General features: G+C 49.0%; 1 protein-coding gene across 1 annotated transcript; it reads left to right on the forward strand.

Moving 5' to 3' along the window:
- Nucleotides 1-14,282: 14,282 nt before the first annotated feature.
- LOC129598078 (fibropellin-1-like) lies at nucleotides 14,283-15,931 on the forward strand. Its single transcript, XM_055495823.1, has 3 exons — nucleotides 14,283-14,721; nucleotides 15,384-15,788; nucleotides 15,879-15,931. The coding sequence occupies exons 1-3, from the start codon at nucleotides 14,283-14,285 to the stop codon at nucleotides 15,929-15,931; spliced, it is 897 nt and encodes a 298-aa protein (XP_055351798.1).
- Nucleotides 15,932-17,076: the final 1,145 nt, after the last annotated feature.

Genomic DNA, 17,076 nt, shown 5'->3' on the forward strand with positions numbered 1-17,076 from the left:
GCTCCGTTCTCGCACAAACTGGAAGAATAATTCGGGACTGTAAGAAAGCTATCAGTACAGTGTGTTTTCCGTTCGGTAAACGCCAGTCCAAGCGAAAGTCGATGCAACACGTAAACTAGGAGGCAAAAAGTGCTTCGAGGTTTGTCGCGAGCCGGACACTTTCTCCATAGGAATTCGCGAAAGGTCATGGGTGTACTCGCTCTTGCTGGTTTGCTTTACCACAAGTCGGCTCGCAAACGCTGCAGCAAGATAAATATGGATGTGCTCACGCTGCACGCGTCCTGAAGGCGTTTCTGGTATACTTATAAAGCTTTTTCTTCAAAATTAACGAATTTTATTTTCTGTTTTCGACGACCATTGAATATACGCCATTGATCATGCCACCCATGCCAAGAGAACGTAGTGTAGTGAGTGACAAAATAATATCAAGCACTCTCGCTTTAGTCACGCTTCCGATACTAAAATTTCTGCTTTTGATTAGTATAAAACTGGACACGCGAATTTTTTGTTTGTACTGACTGGCCTAATAAAAGATGCATCAAAATTATCAAATGCGACGTCGAAAGTTCATGTAGACCAGGAGTGCGTAGCTTTCCTCTCAATTTTCTGCTGCTTCCAGATGCTTCCATCGGTGCTTCCAGGCTGCTTCTGCTGCTTCCATCGGTGTAAACCGGACTTCGTGGAGTTATTAGTAGCGTTGTAGTGTAATGCATCGCAAGGCAGCCGCATTGCCAATCAAGTGAATCAACTAAAGACGATCCAGCTTGGTGTGCTTTCGCTAGTACGTTGACTGAATTGATTTGCGAATATTATATTTTACTGAAAGTGCAGTCTTTTTTCCAGATAATTGCAAAAATCTGGTGTACGCAGGAGCGCTGTTGGATGAACGCGAACTTTTCAACAGATTAATTAAAACCTTAATTGAAATTACTTGCAGTGACAGGATGGGTACTGGCTGTACTGGATGTGCTACCGGTACATGGAGATTGGAGACTATGGTATCCTGGTCGGTGGCCGGCGCGGCGTGTCGACGGTACGTCAGGCTTGTCAACTTCCGTTGCAGGTGTCCATCCGATTGATTTAACGTACGTTATGCGTACTAAACGACACTGCCAAATGTGACCTGGTGGTTACGCGTTCGTACGTATCGTTGAGTTTATTCTCTGAGATTTTATCAGGGGAGTTTTTCCTGATTATTTTACAATCATGCAGGGGTCATGGCTGTACTAGGGATGGGTGAATACGCTCCAGGTACTAGACTCAACAGAACATCGCCAGTTTTCCTTTGGAACATGCCGTTGAATTCAAATTTTAGAAAGCCTACGATTTTATCACTTGGAAAATTTTTTGGATAATTTTTTTCTTCCTTCAGGTCGCCGTAAATCGAATACATTCGCTGACGGGTTGGGATTTCCGAGTCGAAGAAGTATTTTTTCTGTACATATATTTATTCAGGCAATAGCCAATTAAACGTAACAAAAGGCCTGCGCCGAAAGACACTAATTAAAAAGTTTGAATTTACACATTGAAAAAACAACCAAAGTCATTACTGTCACATCCAACTTTCGGTCGCGCGTTTAATGTACCCAAGACAACAGCCGCATTTCCTCTAACAACAGCGAGACTAAAACGTTGTCTAAGGAAAGCGTAGATCGAGATTCCCCGGTCACATCGCGAATCTTCCTCCCGACAAAACGTATCATCTCAGCAAATTCCGAACCAAAAGTTCCAAGAGTTTCGACTGCGAGGGTGTAGAACAGATACCCCATATCCTCCAAAAATCCGTACTTCCCGCGCTTAAAGTCGTCCGCCAGCCGTGCCACGTTACCTGACTTCTTTGAGCTGGCTTTTACGTGCGAGGTAGCCACGGTGTCCCAGCAGGTGGCGTCCCACACTACCGCCTTTCCGTCACGCAGGGGTATCAGTATCATGCCGTCCGGTCGCTTGTTATCCTTGTCTGACAATCCCGATGGCTCATTCTGACAGGGGAAGCCCGCCGTTTCCCAGCCGCGTTTAGCAATGTTGTTCAGTTCGAGATGCCGGGACCATCGTCCTTTGCTACTGGAACATGACAGTCCGTGGTGGCCGTTAGTTTCCACGTGGCTAGCACAATTGACACAGTCGTGCTCTTCAGCCACAGGAAGCCGAACCGTAATGCGACGCCAATTCTTATTTCCTCGTCACGCAAGGATGTATGGAGACTTGGTGCAGAGAGAGCGTTGAGCCATGCCCCGGAATCACGATTCAAGGCGGCTAGCAGTACTGCTTTGTCCGTTTCATTGGTAGCGGCTAAACGCAGTGATGACACCACGTAATCGATTGCCGGACGGTCCCATGCAGTCTGAAACTTTCTGGCGCCGTCAATCGGAGGCTCACTTCTTGTTAGCGTTACCCATTGCTGAACGACAGGTGCTAGGTGCGCTTCGTTCGTTGACGGGTTGATGGAGGAGACCAGGCTGACCACTGAATACGCCGATGCCAGGAAGGCAGGAAAAACTAGCAATTTAGTGGCGCAAAGTCCTAATCCACCGTCTCTTACTGGAAGCGTCATCTGGCTCCATTGCATATCGTTCACCCGGATGTTCAAAATGGATGATAAACCAGTGCGTATACACTCATCATTTTCCATTTACGGCATATGTTCATAACATCTCGCGGTGCGAAATCCATACAGCAGGTTTGGTATAAACAGGCAGTTTTTCAGTAGATATATTCTAAAGAGAGCTTTCCGAATGGCGTATAGACGATTCGCAGTGAAACTTCCGGTGCTGTAGATTTCGCATTTTCCTAGGTTAAGCTCTAAGCCCATCTTGAAGCCGCGAGCAATAATGGTGCGTATTGCCGCGATAACTTTATCCGCCTGTCCAGCCAGCGTGACATCATCCAGGAAACCCACCGCAATGTCACAGTCTAAGTTTTCAAACAGCGGCAATGTACCAAGTCCGTAACCTAGTAGCCCGTATGGATCTCCTTGCTGTACACCGGTCTCCGATGACAACTGAGACGAACCGCAGGACAAATGTGAAGGAAAACGGTACGACTGCCAGATGTACCGATAGCAGGCAGGAAAGGTTGCGTGTACAGCAGTGAGTAAAGTATCCCGACGGAGTGTGTTAAAAGCATTGCGGAAATCCAGCTTAACGACGACTCGGGCTTCTGTGTGCGTCGTTTCGATGTAGCTGCGGACAGCATGCACAGCGGCTTCGGCTCCTCCACGTATCCCAAATCCGAGCTGGGACGGCCTGGACATTGCAGCTGCTTCGTCAGAACAGCGGTTGCTAATAACTTTCGAAAACAAACGTCGCAAAGTTTCTCCCACGGCCTCGGCTGTATCCCGCCGTCTCTTTTGAGGAGCGAGATTAGATCTGCGCCAAAAGAGTAGGGCCGCACATCTTCAGGCAGGTTTTTTGCTAAACACCATGGCAGCCAGGTCGGTTAGGGCTAAGCACAGCTCGCTCTGTGTGTCATCTTTGCGTGCGAGGAGGTCCTTCAAGTGCTGAGGACGTAAGCCAAACACACCTCCAGCGGAACCGGACGGGAAGCTGAAAACTGCGGCCATCAGCTCGGCTGGAGTGACTGCGGGCGGTGTTATACTGTCATCTGGGTCCGCAGGGAACTGGCAGTCATCATGTGCTGGGGGATGTTTGTCGCGCATCGATTCAATGGCTCTAGGGTTTATTTCCGCGAGTTTATCATCGCCCAGCATAATCCTGATTGCCCCCTTCACATTTTCATCCTGAAGCACAGAAGCCACTTGAGCGCGTAACCTGTCAGGTGGCAGCTCATCGTGCCTGGGTTGGTCATTGCGAGGAACAGCGTGGCGCTTCGCTATTGACAGGTCTGCAAGGTTTTTCCGGATGTGAGCTGCGAGAGATTCCCTGCGCAAGTTTTTCGTCGGAGGGAGTGACAAGGCCGTGGGTGCGAAAAGCAGCAGGTCGATCCAGCTCTCCGATGAGTTAGTGCGGATGCATTTTCTGATGATTTCCGTCAACACCCTGGCACACTGCCGTCTTACAGCTTTCGGAACTCTTTTCGGGATGTGGAAACGATCACCCTCCACAAACAACTGCAGCGGGTGTTTAAGAGGTTGTCCTGGGGGTGGAGGTGGAAGCTGGGCACAGAAGGAACCAGAGGCATGTTTGCGGGAACATGCCCGTGTGTGAGCAGCGAATCCAGCTCCCTGCGTGAAACACACTCGACTGTGCGGGCAAGGCTGATCGCGAACCATATTAGGCGTGCAACAGGAAAAAGACCCACCTAATGCGTCCGCGAGAGAGCAGGATGCCCAAGAAGATTAGGTTGCCGCGAGCAGCTCCCCGTTCCGTGGCACTTTCCCCTTCCGTGGTACGGTGCCACGGTTAAATCTTCTGGAGCCACCCTTGCAGCCAAAGGGTAACACACCCAAGGCGCGCAGGGAAATTTAGCGCAAAATTCCACCCATCCAGGGATCAATCGTAGACGGTAGATAACAATACAAAATACTGAATACTGTGCATACAAAATTAAATGTTAAATTAGCGCATAAAAATTTTTTTTTAACTAAAGCTAACTAATAACTAGGGTTTTCTTTAACTAAAGCTAACTAATAACTAAGGTCTGTACATAAGCCACAATTCACTGCTGCGCCGTACACTTACTTGAACTATTACTTGAAGTATTTTTTTTGAACTGTAGAGGCTTTTTTTCTAAAGCGCAGCTTTAACATTTATCTTTTCTTGCTTTATGTAGTCGTATTTGTAATTTCTGTAAACATTTATAACTGCTTTTCATAATAAACGAATTTTTCAACTTTCAGTATCCTGTCCGGCTTTATTAATTGCGCACTAGTGACCATGCTAGACAATGCAGAGGCAACTTAGTGTAGTGAGTGGCGAATGAGGTGTATCGTGAACGGTGGAGTAGAGTTTCTGACTGGAAATAATCTTTCGCTTACTTAACATTTTTTTCCAGTTTTTTCCCACTGGTGTTCTCGTGTAGTACACACATGTTCTTAAGTAGGCAGTACGATATCAAGAGAGTTAAATACGATGTTTACAAATAATTCGTGTAATGGCAGTATAACTACACATAGATACATAAAATTAGTAAAGCAATAATTGATTGCGTTATTGATTAAAATCTTGTAAATCAGTATCGGCAGCGATCTGCTGACCCTGTCCGACTACTCACCCCCCACCAACGCCTGGATCGCCGGCCAACTGCCCAACACCTCGGTGTGGTTGGCGGCGGCGTTGACCCCGGCGAAAACTCTCTCCTGGAGCGACGGACAGGAGATGGGCCCGTACGCCGGTCTGTGGGCCATGGGCAGCCGGACGCCCAGGGCGGGGAGTGCGTGGCGTTGGATGGACGCTTTAACGACGACAACTGGTACCTGACGCTGCTGCCCTTCGTCTGCCAGCAGCAGGCTTGTCCCAAGGACACCTTCGCCTGTCCAGGGGAGAAGAGGTGTCTGCTGATGGACCGGGTGTGTGAGTGATAACGAGGGTAATGTGGAGTACGGATCGTGCGCCGATGAGTTCGACTGTCCGCCGGGGAATGGACGCAATGAGCCGCCCGGTAAGGATTTTTCCGCGATTTATTCGCGATTTCTCGGCAGTTAGCTGTATGTTCACGCTTCACTGGACTCGTATTTTTAAATCCATATCTAAACGAGACGCTGTTTCTGGTTGTCTTCGTCATAATTAAGTCATATCTGTTATTTCAGTTACGTTTTAATATCCTCATGATGCTTTTGAATGCTATTTTGAATTGTCACCGACAGGTCACAGACTTGTCTTTTTGCTTAAATTATTTTACCGTGTTTCTAATTAAGTTTTTTTTATAAACATATTTTCAGGCTTCCAGCAGACGAATTATTGTCATTTGTCATTAAGTAAGTCATCATTAATTAAGTATTTTTCGTCATATGTATGGTATGGAACAGAATTTTGGGAATAATAAAAAAATTTCAAACAGCAGTTTTATTTTAAATAACCGGTGTTTGGAAGATGAAGGATTGATGCAGCCAACCCACTACACTACGTCTTAGTCTGCATTCTCCAGCACTTCGTGAACCTTATACGAGTATGAGCCGCTTAAATGAAATTTTGTTGCTGTATGTACTTAGTAAACGGTTTTTATATGTGGTTTATTGCGCTGTTTAGGGAATAAAAACATCTACAGCATTAATATTGTTATTTTTTATTCTTATTATAAGTTTTTCATATTTTTAATTCGCCATTCTCTTCAGATTTCCGCTTTTTGTATTTTCAGAAATTATTCAATATTTTTAAGAAAACCGCCATAATAACCGGCTTTTCTCCGACAGTATGCGCCCACTATCTGAGCGGTGCCAGCGGCAGTTTATCCAGCCCCAACCACCCGGGCCCCTACCCGTCTCCTGCCTATGGCTGATCGAGACCCCGCCCGGCACCCGCGTCGACCTGCAGTTCAGCGAATTCGCCACGGAAGCGAACCAGGACACCGTCAGCGTCCTCTCCGGGAGTCCCCTGCCCGCCCGCGCCCGGGCGCTGGCCGTCCTCAGCGGCAAACCCGCCCCCACGGCCCTCCACTACACCGCCGACAACAACCTCCTCATCCTCCGTTTAACCGCCGACGCCAGCGTGGAGATGGCCGGATTCCGCGCCACCTATAAAGCGCTGACCGCCCGCTGCGGCGGCGACGTACAGGCCACTGTGGGATGGCAGCGTGTGGCGGTCATGGAGGGGGAGTGTGTGTACCGCTTCCAGGGGGCCGTCGGGAGTGTCGTCAGTTTGGAGGTGGAAGGGTTGACCGGCGAGGATGTGGTAAAAGTGCGCGATGGAGGCGACGCGCGGCGGGGTTGTTCGCGGAGGTGCGGGCCCCCGCGGGGGAGGGACGGGTGGTGCAGTCCACCGGGAATATCATGTATGTGTACATGCGGATGATGGGGGGCGGGGGAGGAAGGGTCGTGGGGCTGCGGTATGCGGCGACTGCGATCTGCAGTTGACGAGGAATTCCGGGATTATTAACACGGCCGGCAATGCTCAACAGGTCCGCTGTAAGGGCGGGACGCTTCGCCCTCCTGAGTAGCTTTTCGCTGTTTCTGGGGATTTCCACGCCGCACATTGCTGCGCTGTTTTGACGGATCTGCAGCACAGTTGCACTGGCTGCAGAATCCTTCCTTGTTAGTCTGGTGTTGCTGCGCCACGGTGCGCATTAGATTCGGCAATAAAGCCTCATCCGGGTTCACCGCTGTTCGCTGCCTAGGATACGCGTGGCGCCCATACGGCCCCGCGTTATACCGCCCAAAATCTACTGAGAAATTCTGTTTAATTAAAAATTGAGCATTTATATATGAAGTTTTACGCATTATATACATAGTCTTCGATATTCCGAGAAAAAGAAAAGCTAGCCATACATCTTTAAATAATAGTTATTAACTTATTGTTCTCAATTAATACCAGTGCCGAAGCAAGTAAAAACCTAGTCACAAACTTACAGTTAAAATTAGAACAAAGCAGCTGCACGCTTGATTAAAATAAGGTCATTTCTATGCGCCAGGCAATTTTCTGGACGCATAGTACTTTCGTTAAAATAATTTGTAAAAACAGAAATTAACGATATATTTGAAATTATTTTGGAATGCAGACGAACGATCCCGTTGAATGAGAAACTGCAATTGTGGCCGAATTTACAGAGCTTTATGATTTATTACTGCTAGCGTTAAATTACATTAAATTTAATTAAAATGGTAGTGAGCTTTATTATTACTAAAATTAGTCGTATATTGTGCGGGAGATTGCGCGGGAACGGCTACACCATCATAAAGAAAAGCTGGTCAAGCCAGATTTAGATGCCGGTAGATCGTTAATTACACAGTATCGGTTGCCTTAATTACACAGTATTGCCCATTAGTTCACTGGCGGTGCAACAACAACAACCGGCAAACACTGACCGACAGCTAGAGAAGTGGGCCTGTTCGTGGCGCATCAAACCGGCGGCCGCGTCGGCCTTCGTGATCGAGATCAGCGAGCTGTCATTGGGCCCAGTGGACGAGCTGGAGGTGTACGAGATCACCCGCCTGTCCACTGCCATCGCCTTCACCAACCGCAACGGCACGGCGGTCGGATGGGCACCGCGCAGCATCCACGTGGCCTCGGGCGACGCCCTGATCAAGGTGGTCAGCGGGCCCTTGGGACCGGTCACCCGCCTCACCGCCGCCTACTCCCTCGACTGCCCCGCGCTGGCCACTGAGGATTCCGTCCTAGTCTCGCACCAGAAGCGGCGTTTCGCCACCGTCGTCATGGCCGCCTGTCCCGTGGGATACGAATTTGGTGAGTTTTTGTCTGTTTGTTCCTACTTTTGCGCGTTGGGTCGGTTCGGCGAGCTCAACAAAGACTAAGGCTTACGCGATTATTATATAGAGGTAATTCGGTTCGGAAGTCGGTCCAAACACGGCGCTTCTGCAGTTGTTGTTGTCGAATAACATAAAATAATTACTGCATGCCTCGGTGACTGCTGCAGCGAATCGGGAGGCTAACCTGACCAGCCGCTGCGGCCTGGACGGGGTATAGGGCGTCCCGCGCATCCCGGCGTGTCAGCCGAAATACTGCGGTCAGCTGCCGTTGTTCGCCAACGCGCTGCCGGTCAGCATCAGCGGGTTCGTGTATCCGGCGACGGGGGGGTATCGCTGCGTGGAGGGCTACGTGCTGGCCAGTGGACAGGACGCCGCCGCCATCCGCTGCTCCAACACCGGCGTCTGGAGCGGCACCGTCGTCTGCCAACCTGTCAAATGCTCGTCTAACTGGCCGGTGGTGGCTAATCTGCAGATGGAGATTATCGCCGGCAACGGATCTGATTACGGGTAGGCAAACAACCAAAAAATATTGAAAAATTAAGAACAAAATCAGAAATACTACCAGATAATAAAAAAACGAGAAAAAAATGGTAATAAATATGTTGTATGAATTCTCAAGAAATTTTTTCGTCTTGCTCATAAATGTATCTCTAATTTCTGCAAGATTAGCGTAGTGCGATGGCTCCCGCATGTGCGCATTATTGTCTTCGGCATATTTTGATTGATGCAATTACTGATGCAGTGGGTAATTTTCAATGAAAAGGTTGAGAAAAGCTGTTCGTTTTTGCAACACTGATGAAGTATTGTTTTTGATGTGAAAATTGTCAACCGGATTGTTACAAAAAGTCAGTTCTGGCAGTCTGTTTCGTTCGAATTAAGAAATTGCGCATTATTTATAGCCGGCGGTGGCTGATCTGAGTAATCTGCAGATGGAGATTATCGCCTGCAACGGATACGACTTCGAGTAAAAGAACAACTGCCGCAATATCAAAATAATCTTATTATCTGATGAAATAAAGAACTCTAAAAATAACTTAGAAATATGTTTACAACAGCAAACGTATCAAAATAAATTAAACAATATTAAAAAATAAGCAAGCAAAAATATCGAAGTTAATTAGATATATAGGTTAAGAATGGTTAAGTTTAAGGGAATTTATTTATAAATTTTATTTGATTCTAAATATAAACTGTTTAGAGATTTTTCGTCTGTCGGTCATGAGTGTTATCGTAGTGTGATGGCTATACTGTCTCGGCCGAATCGCTGTGGCTGCAAACATGCAGGGTCACATTATTATGTACGGCTACAGTGATTATTGATGCAGTTTTAATTAAAAGCATGAACCTGTTTAAAAGTTTTCCTTTTTGCGTTCCCGAAGAAGTGTTTTTTATACAAAAATTATCAAATGGCTTTTCACATCGAGATAGTTTCGGTAATCTGTTCAATCTGAGAATCAGCAAAGAATTCAAATTAATGTTAAAATCCCGGATGATGGAAATACTGATTCTGATTTATGCAGAGATATATGTTTTTGTACACGATGAATTCAGATTTCCCTGGTTAAAAAATACCGAGGGTGAACGCTTTGTCGGGCCGATTAAAAATTTAGCATTAAATTAGAGCCAGTGGAAACTCAATCGGTGACTAAAATACCGATCAAGCAATGTACTGTAAACCTTTTAAAAAATATTCCTGAACTTTGCATACGAACCGGCATATGTACGTAGTACATTAAATTATAAGAATAAAAAAGTTTAATAAAATGCAGAAAAAATATAAAAAAAAAATATAAAGTTTTAACTAAAACATTTTAAAATTTAAAGACTATTTCGTTTGAACTGTTTTTATTCATTGACTCGGTGTGTATCTCTTTCTCGACTTTATTATATAACCCTGCTTTTGGGTATTTTCAGTTGTGCTTATTTATTTATTTCAGTTGAATAACAGAGGCTATTTTTTATTCTTCTGTTTTACTGTTAATTTTATTTTACTTCTGGACGAGCAGCAGATCGGTCTGTCGTCTAAAGGCTGGTGCGGGACGAGCGCGGCGGCGGCGGACAACTGGGTGTTAGTGGACCTGAACGCGCCCAAAGTGGTCAGCGCCGTGCGCATCCTGCCCGTGTCCGGCAACGGCCGTCTCCTGGCCAGCGTGCGCGCCTTCACCTTCGCCTTCAAACTGCATGATAACGACTCCTTCACTCCCTATACTGAACCCAACGGCAACGCGTTGCAGCTGCCGGCCAGTGCTGATTTTTCAGCCGATTTTTCTGATCTTATTTGCGCCAAATTTCCACGGTGACATTCATTATGAATTTGCGGTGTATGGGGAGCGTAGTGTTGTCGTAGAGTAGTGGCGATCATTTACCGGAGCGTTGTGGATTGTTCGAATACAGCCACGCAAAAGTGATTAAGTAACTGGCGGCTGTATAGTGTATATCGCATAAACGGAAATTTTTTCGCAACATTTTTTTAATGTGCTGGTTGGAGTTCAGGAATGGAGTCACGAAAAAATAATCATATTTTTCTGTTATTATATTTTGGAATATGATGTTATCATTTTTGAATAATATAATAATTGGATTTCACCATGATATTAATTTTGATTCTTTAATATTTTAATAACTTTAATAATTTTAAAAATATTTTTAGTTATTCATTACGATGCGTTTACCAGTGTGACCTTTTGAATGTCTAAGGCTTTTAACTTTGAAGTAGAATTATCGCGATCGCAGTGCGTCCATGGTATTCTGGCTTTCTACTAGTACTCTAATGCGTCGTACTTAAAACTCCTTTTGATATCGTTTTAAACACCCATTTCTTAGAATTTCTTGCAAGTTTACTGAGATCGTAGTATAGTGGCAGCTTTGTATTTTACCTTGCAACAGAGTTAACTTATTGCAACATATACCCAGATGATTCTGTAGAGCATTCTGATTAGTTGACAATTTTTATCGGTCATCATGGAGTGACCTTTTTGCATCGCAGGTTTTCTTGACCTCCACCAGCGGGACGCATTTGCCGGCGCCGGTGGAAGCCCGCTTCGTCCGCATCGCCCTGGCGGATTTCTACGGCGCGCCGTGCATGCGAATGGACCTGATTGGCTGCTGGAAGAAGCGCTGCTTCGACGTCAACGAGTGCGCGGAGAATAACGGCGGGTGTGACCAGATCTGCATCAACACACCCGGATCGTACCACTGCGAGTGCAACGACGGCTTCCAGTTGTTTTCCCACAGCCGGACCAGTGCGTTCACCATTCCGGCCGCCGAAACGGGAACGCGAGATGGTTTGCAATATTTCTATATATTTTTTTTAACGGACATGAATCGGCGAATGCTCCATATTTTATTCACGATAGGAAAGACGATTAAGAGTGGGTGCGATACGTAAAGTAGTAGACTGCGGCCGCCCTCCCGTCCTCCCGGGCTCTTTCTACTCGAACCTGTCCAATCGACGACGTACGTCACGCTCTTCCGCGCTTCGCCTGCGTCTTCCCCTTCTCGTTAGCCGTGGAGAGCAGCAACCGCGACGACCAAGTCCGCTGCAGCCGATCCGGCGTCTGGGACTGCGGGAGCCTCCGCTGCGACGGCCCCGCCTGCGCCGACCCGGGCGCGCCCACCTTCGGCTCCCAAACAGCCACCACCTCCTTCGAGGAGCTCGCTTCGGTCCGCTTCCAGTGCGACCGTCCCGGGTACGCGCTCTCGTCCACCGCGCCCCTCCTCTGCGTCCGCCAGACGGAGTGCCCTCTCCCGCGGGCGCTGACCATCCCGCCGGACGCCGTCAAGGCCACCTCGGAGATGCCGGGCTTCGAAGCCGGGCAAATCGGGTTCAACTCCTTGACGGGGTGGTGCGCGTTGGCTGAAAACACCACCTATGGGGAGATGAATCTCGGTGGGCTGTTCATGGTCACCGGGATCCGGGCCTCCGAAGTTTGTTTCGTGTCCGGATAAGCCGGTGCAGGTGCGACGCCTGGCGGACGGACGCATGCCGGGCGTGCAGTACGAGATCCCGCGGGCGGCGGACAACAGCCACCGCATGGCCCGCATCGAGACGCGCCCGGCGGACTTCCTGCCGGGTCGCGTCTTTTTGAGGATATGACCGTGGAGTATGTGGCCTTCGACGGCGATGAGAACAAAGCTTCCTGCACGGCGCAGGTCAGTCAAAACATTTAACAGGCAACAACGCTGTTACATTTAATTTAATTTTTTTCTTCAAACGAAGTGATGGGATGCCTAGAGTAGTCATTAATTTGTGAGCTCGTTATATTCTTACTGTGCCTTAGTACTACGATACAGCTGCAGTTGCACTGTACACAGCTTATTTTTCGTTGACAGTAACCGTGTAACGTCAGCTGACAATCATTAATACACCGGTTACACCCGGTAGAAACACAGCAACGATCAGGAATTCAAAAATGTTTCTAACTGCAGAGTGCAGATGCACATTTCAAAAGCATATAAATCTTCTGGTATGTTGGAAAGTGTGATAATGGAGAGGAATGCCGTTGGAAATTTTATGAACTGCAGGCACTGGCATGTGGCTAGATGGTCTCAATTTGTGGCAGTGTGCTTCTGGCGGAAGATCTGCAATCATTCTGACTTTACGATCTGTGATCAAAATACAGCTTACGGTATTAAAACGAGTAAACATCGCTTTTGCGGGATGGATTAAAGGTCACAGACGTAGCCGTGTAAAGATACGGGCCTAACAAATCTCTGAATTATTTCAAAAAAACCAAGTATACAAGAAAAATGCTGTAAACCGGATTTTTGCGTAGATCGAGATCGTTGAGGAGGAGCCGGCGCTGATTAGCTGCCCGCTGTCCTGCACTTCGACGCCACCAGCCACCCGGTGGAGGTGGTCGGACGTCTGCGCCACCTGCAGCTCCTCTATTTCCCCGACCGCGCCCGGCTCCCCGCCCACGCCTTCCTCAACGTCACCGTGGTGGCCTCCGACCCCGCCCAGTCCACGAACACCACCGCCTGCAGCTTCCAGGTCGCCGCGCTCCCGGCGCCCTGCACCGACGGCCCGGCGGTGGTCCCATTAAACGGGGCTACGGACTGCCGCTCCACCGAGGAGGAGACCGTCTGCAGCGTCACCTGCAACCCCGGCTTCACCTTCTTCGCCGGTCTTCCGGGTCCCCGGGAGGCCCGATGCCGCAACGGCGCGTGGGCGTCCACCGGGAACGTCTCGCTCGCCGTTTGTGTCCCCGCGGAGGGGCACGACGCGGTGTACGACTCCATCACCCGCATCCTGTACGTCTCGCCCCTCCCGCCGTCCCCGGAGTATCTCCAGCTGTACACCGCGGCTCTATCTAACCTCCAGATGCCGGTGTCCGAGTTCCTCTCGACGAAATGCTCCAAATCCATCGACGTGGCGGTGACGGTGGCCGCGTTGTCCGCCACGCTCCTCCGCTCCAACACAGCCGCGTTGTCCGCCACGCTCCTCCCCTCCGCCACGCTCCTCCCCTCTCTGGCGCTCCAGGGAGTCCTCCGGTACCGAATCTCTCCAGCCCGCGCCCTTCCGGACTGACCATCGACACGCTCCTGGACCTCTCGGTCCCGTCGAGCGACCAGCAGATCAAAAGCCTCGCGCAGTTGGCCGATCCCGCCGGAGTGTGTCCGACGCTGGAGGCCACCGAGTCCCATGGAGACCGCGGTTTCGCGTGCCTCTCGGGACAAGTTCTCATCCGCAACGCCACCAAAATGATCTGCCTGGATTGCCCCCGGGGTTTTTATTCCGCCGACAGCGCCACCTGCCGCCAGTGTCCGCCGGGAACCTTCCAGGACGACGTCGGCCAACCGGGATGCAAAAAATGCCCGGATGGGACTTTAACCCCAGTTCCCGGCGGGAAGACTGCTGATTCCTGTCTCCCGGGGACCTAGGGGGGGACCGGGGACCTACTCCCCCAACGGCGTGATCCCGTGTCTATCGTGCCCCCAAGACACCTTCAGCCCCCGCGGGGGAATGGAGTGTCTCCCATGCCCGTCGGACACTTTCACCACCCTCCGGGGCGCGGTCAGTCCCTCCCACTGTCGCGAGCGGTGCCAGCCGGGGGAGTACTCCCTCTCCGGCACGGGACTGGCGCCCTGTGGCGGGTGCCCCGAAAACTACGTGTCGACGGCGCCGGCCAGTCGGAGGTGCTCGGAATGCCCCTTGGAGGCCACCACCGAGGGGCTGAACGCGACGGGATGCGTGCCGGTGGTGTGTCCGGGGGAGCTGTGTCAGAACGGGGGCCGCTGCGAGGTGGCCGGACACCGGGCGGTGTGCCGGTGTGTACCGGGATTCAACGGGGAGCGCTGCGAGAAGGAGGTGGATGAGTGCGAAGCGCAGCCATGTTTGAATGGCGGGAATTGTGTGGATGCGCGGAACGGGTTTGAGTGCGTCTGCCCCGCCGGATTTACTGGTTAGCCTTTATACCGAACGGCATTAATTTGTTATGATGGCTTCAGTGTAACGTATTTCGTAATTTATACTCGTATGAAAATTTGCAATATTTGATGTGAAATTTAATTACATACAGTATAGTACTGTAGGTACTGCTGATAATTTCCCGGAGTGTATTTTATTTATTTGATGCTTTAATTTATTATGTACTGTCAATTACGAACTTTGAATTCGAATAATGATTAGTATAAGAAATAACTGCGTGACTTTGATTAAGTATTAATAAAAACACTTTGGACATTTCTAACTTCGGGTACGTTTGTCTATAGTAGAAAAAAGTTACTTAGTTTAAAACTTTATTTATGCCGTCTGCTTTGTCATGGTATAATATATGGTTGACGATACATTAAAATATATCACAGCCCATACACTACGATTATCGATATTTTCTTTGTTTTATTGTTGGCTTATTGTATGCTCCATTCGCACTGAGGTATGGAAACGCTTCTTCTCAGCGCAGATGTTTTATTCAAATTTTACAGGAAATCTGAACTTCGTCCACCACGTGATTTACCAAAAGGACCATTGTTTTTCCTCAACAAAATTTTTTTTATACTACACGTAACCGGTAGATCCTCGAGAAAAAATAGGAAGAAATAATACTGAATTTAAAAACCGTAGGTGTTCAGTGTGAATTGCCGCCGGATGACTGCGCGACGGTGAGCTGTCCGAACCGCGGCATGTGCCAGAACCAGCAGCACCCTCAAATGTACGGCTGTTTATGCCGAAGCGGCTTCACCGGGCCGCACTGCAACGAGACGCTGGACCCCTGTGTGAAGACGCACTGCCTCAACGGCGGCCAGTGCCAGCACCTGCAGATGGACCGCTTCGTCTGCCACTGCCCCGAGGGATTCGAGGGGACCTTCTGCGAGAACAACATCGATGACTGCGCCGACGCGCCCTGCGCCAACGGCGGCACCTGCACCGACCTCATCCACGACTTCCGCTGCGACTGCCAACCGCGCTTCAGCGGCCGCTACTGCGAGGACGTCGGCGATCTCTGCGCCAACGCCAACTGCGTCAACGGTCAGTCCAAAAAAAGGAAAAATAATATCCGCGAAATTTGGTTTGAAAAAATGAAATTTATTTCAGTATTTTCAATTTTTTGTCTTACAGTTCTGAAAGAACTACCTATTACTGTTTACAGCACCAGTTTAAGTGGTATATAGATTTGATGTATAATATTTGATGTATAATATATATTTTGCGGTGAAATAACGGTTCTTTTTTGCGGTAAAAAATCCGATAAAATATGATTTTTTACGGGGGAATATTTGATAAAAATATAAATACTGTACGGTGTAACAGACAAGCACGAGGAGATCACGAGTGATGCTTTATTGACAAATAAAGGGGGAACAATGCTGCGTAATAGCAGGAAAGCCAGAACAAAGTACTGATGGCTAATAGCAAGCGTGTGCTAGAAAAGCTCTTGAGCGTCCGTCAAGGCGTGAAAGGAGCAACTGGCGGCCAGCACGTGCTGTGTGCCATCAGCTGTGTGATGATGCGCAGACTGGACTCTATCCAACGCGAGCGTATGAACGCTGAGTCATACTGCGAGAGAGGAACGAGAGAGCAAGTGTGGCTCAGTGTGTGCGCTGCGTATATCCGCTTCAGCGGATGAGTGCAGTGCAGCAGCACACGTACGTACAGCGAGAGAGGTGGTAACGGCAAGCAATGGTGCCAGTACGTCCTGTGTGGACCGTACGCACCAGGCGCAGTCGTACGCCTCTGACATGCCTCTGGGCGGGAATCCGAGCTCCCGCGAAGGATGCTCCGACTCGGTACCGCACCAGTACCGCACAACTCTCCGGTCGGACCCATGTGGGGTCGCCGGTACGCGTCCTCTGGCAGTGGGAGTCCGGTGTCTGGTCGACCGTCTCTTCTTCACTTCCGAACCCATGAGTGGAAGCCACTCACAGCCGAGAAATCCGGAAGCCGCTCGGGCGTTTCGTTGGACCGGTGACGCTTCTGTTGGCTGGCTTCTTGCGTCTGTTGGCAGCGGAGAACAATGTAAAAAGAAAAATGTAATGAAAGTTTATGCAGCGCGAAAGAAAGTAAATAAAGTTTAATCACAATTCCAGTGAGCAAAAGGGGTTACAAAACAGATCTGTCAAAGAGATCGAACTAGAAAAATACAATTCCGTTTGTTAGGAAAAATGTTAAAAAAATGCAAAAATCTATCCGGGGGTCCTATTCCGACTAGGATGACGTCCACGGGGTCTCCTGTCCACTTTCATCCGGTAAAGTTGGGTCCGGGGCATCGGTTCCCGGGTTACCCGTCGTAACCGGTTACATTCTCCGAGGTCGGATA

The sequence above is a fragment of the Paramacrobiotus metropolitanus genome, unplaced genomic scaffold (genome assembly GCF_019649055.1).
Source record: "Paramacrobiotus metropolitanus isolate TYO unplaced genomic scaffold, Prichtersi_v1.0 Parri_scaffold0000113, whole genome shotgun sequence".
Lineage (NCBI taxonomy): Eukaryota > Metazoa > Tardigrada > Eutardigrada > Parachela > Macrobiotidae > Paramacrobiotus > Paramacrobiotus metropolitanus.

What these genes read in the sequence shown, in the direction of transcription:
- LOC129598078 (XM_055495823.1), top strand. Translation starts at nt 14,283, where the DNA reads ATGGAGTGTCTCCCATGCCCGTCGGACACTTTCACCACCCTCCGGGGC. An exon ending in CTGCCCCGCCGGATTTACTG is followed by an intron (nt 14,722 to 15,383) that starts GTTAGCCTTTAT and finishes TAAAAACCGTAG; the next exon opens with GTGTTCAGTGTGAATTGCCG. An exon ending in CAACGCCAACTGCGTCAACG is followed by an intron (nt 15,789 to 15,878) that starts GTCAGTCCAAAA and finishes TTTGTCTTACAG; the next exon opens with TTCTGAAAGAACTACCTATT.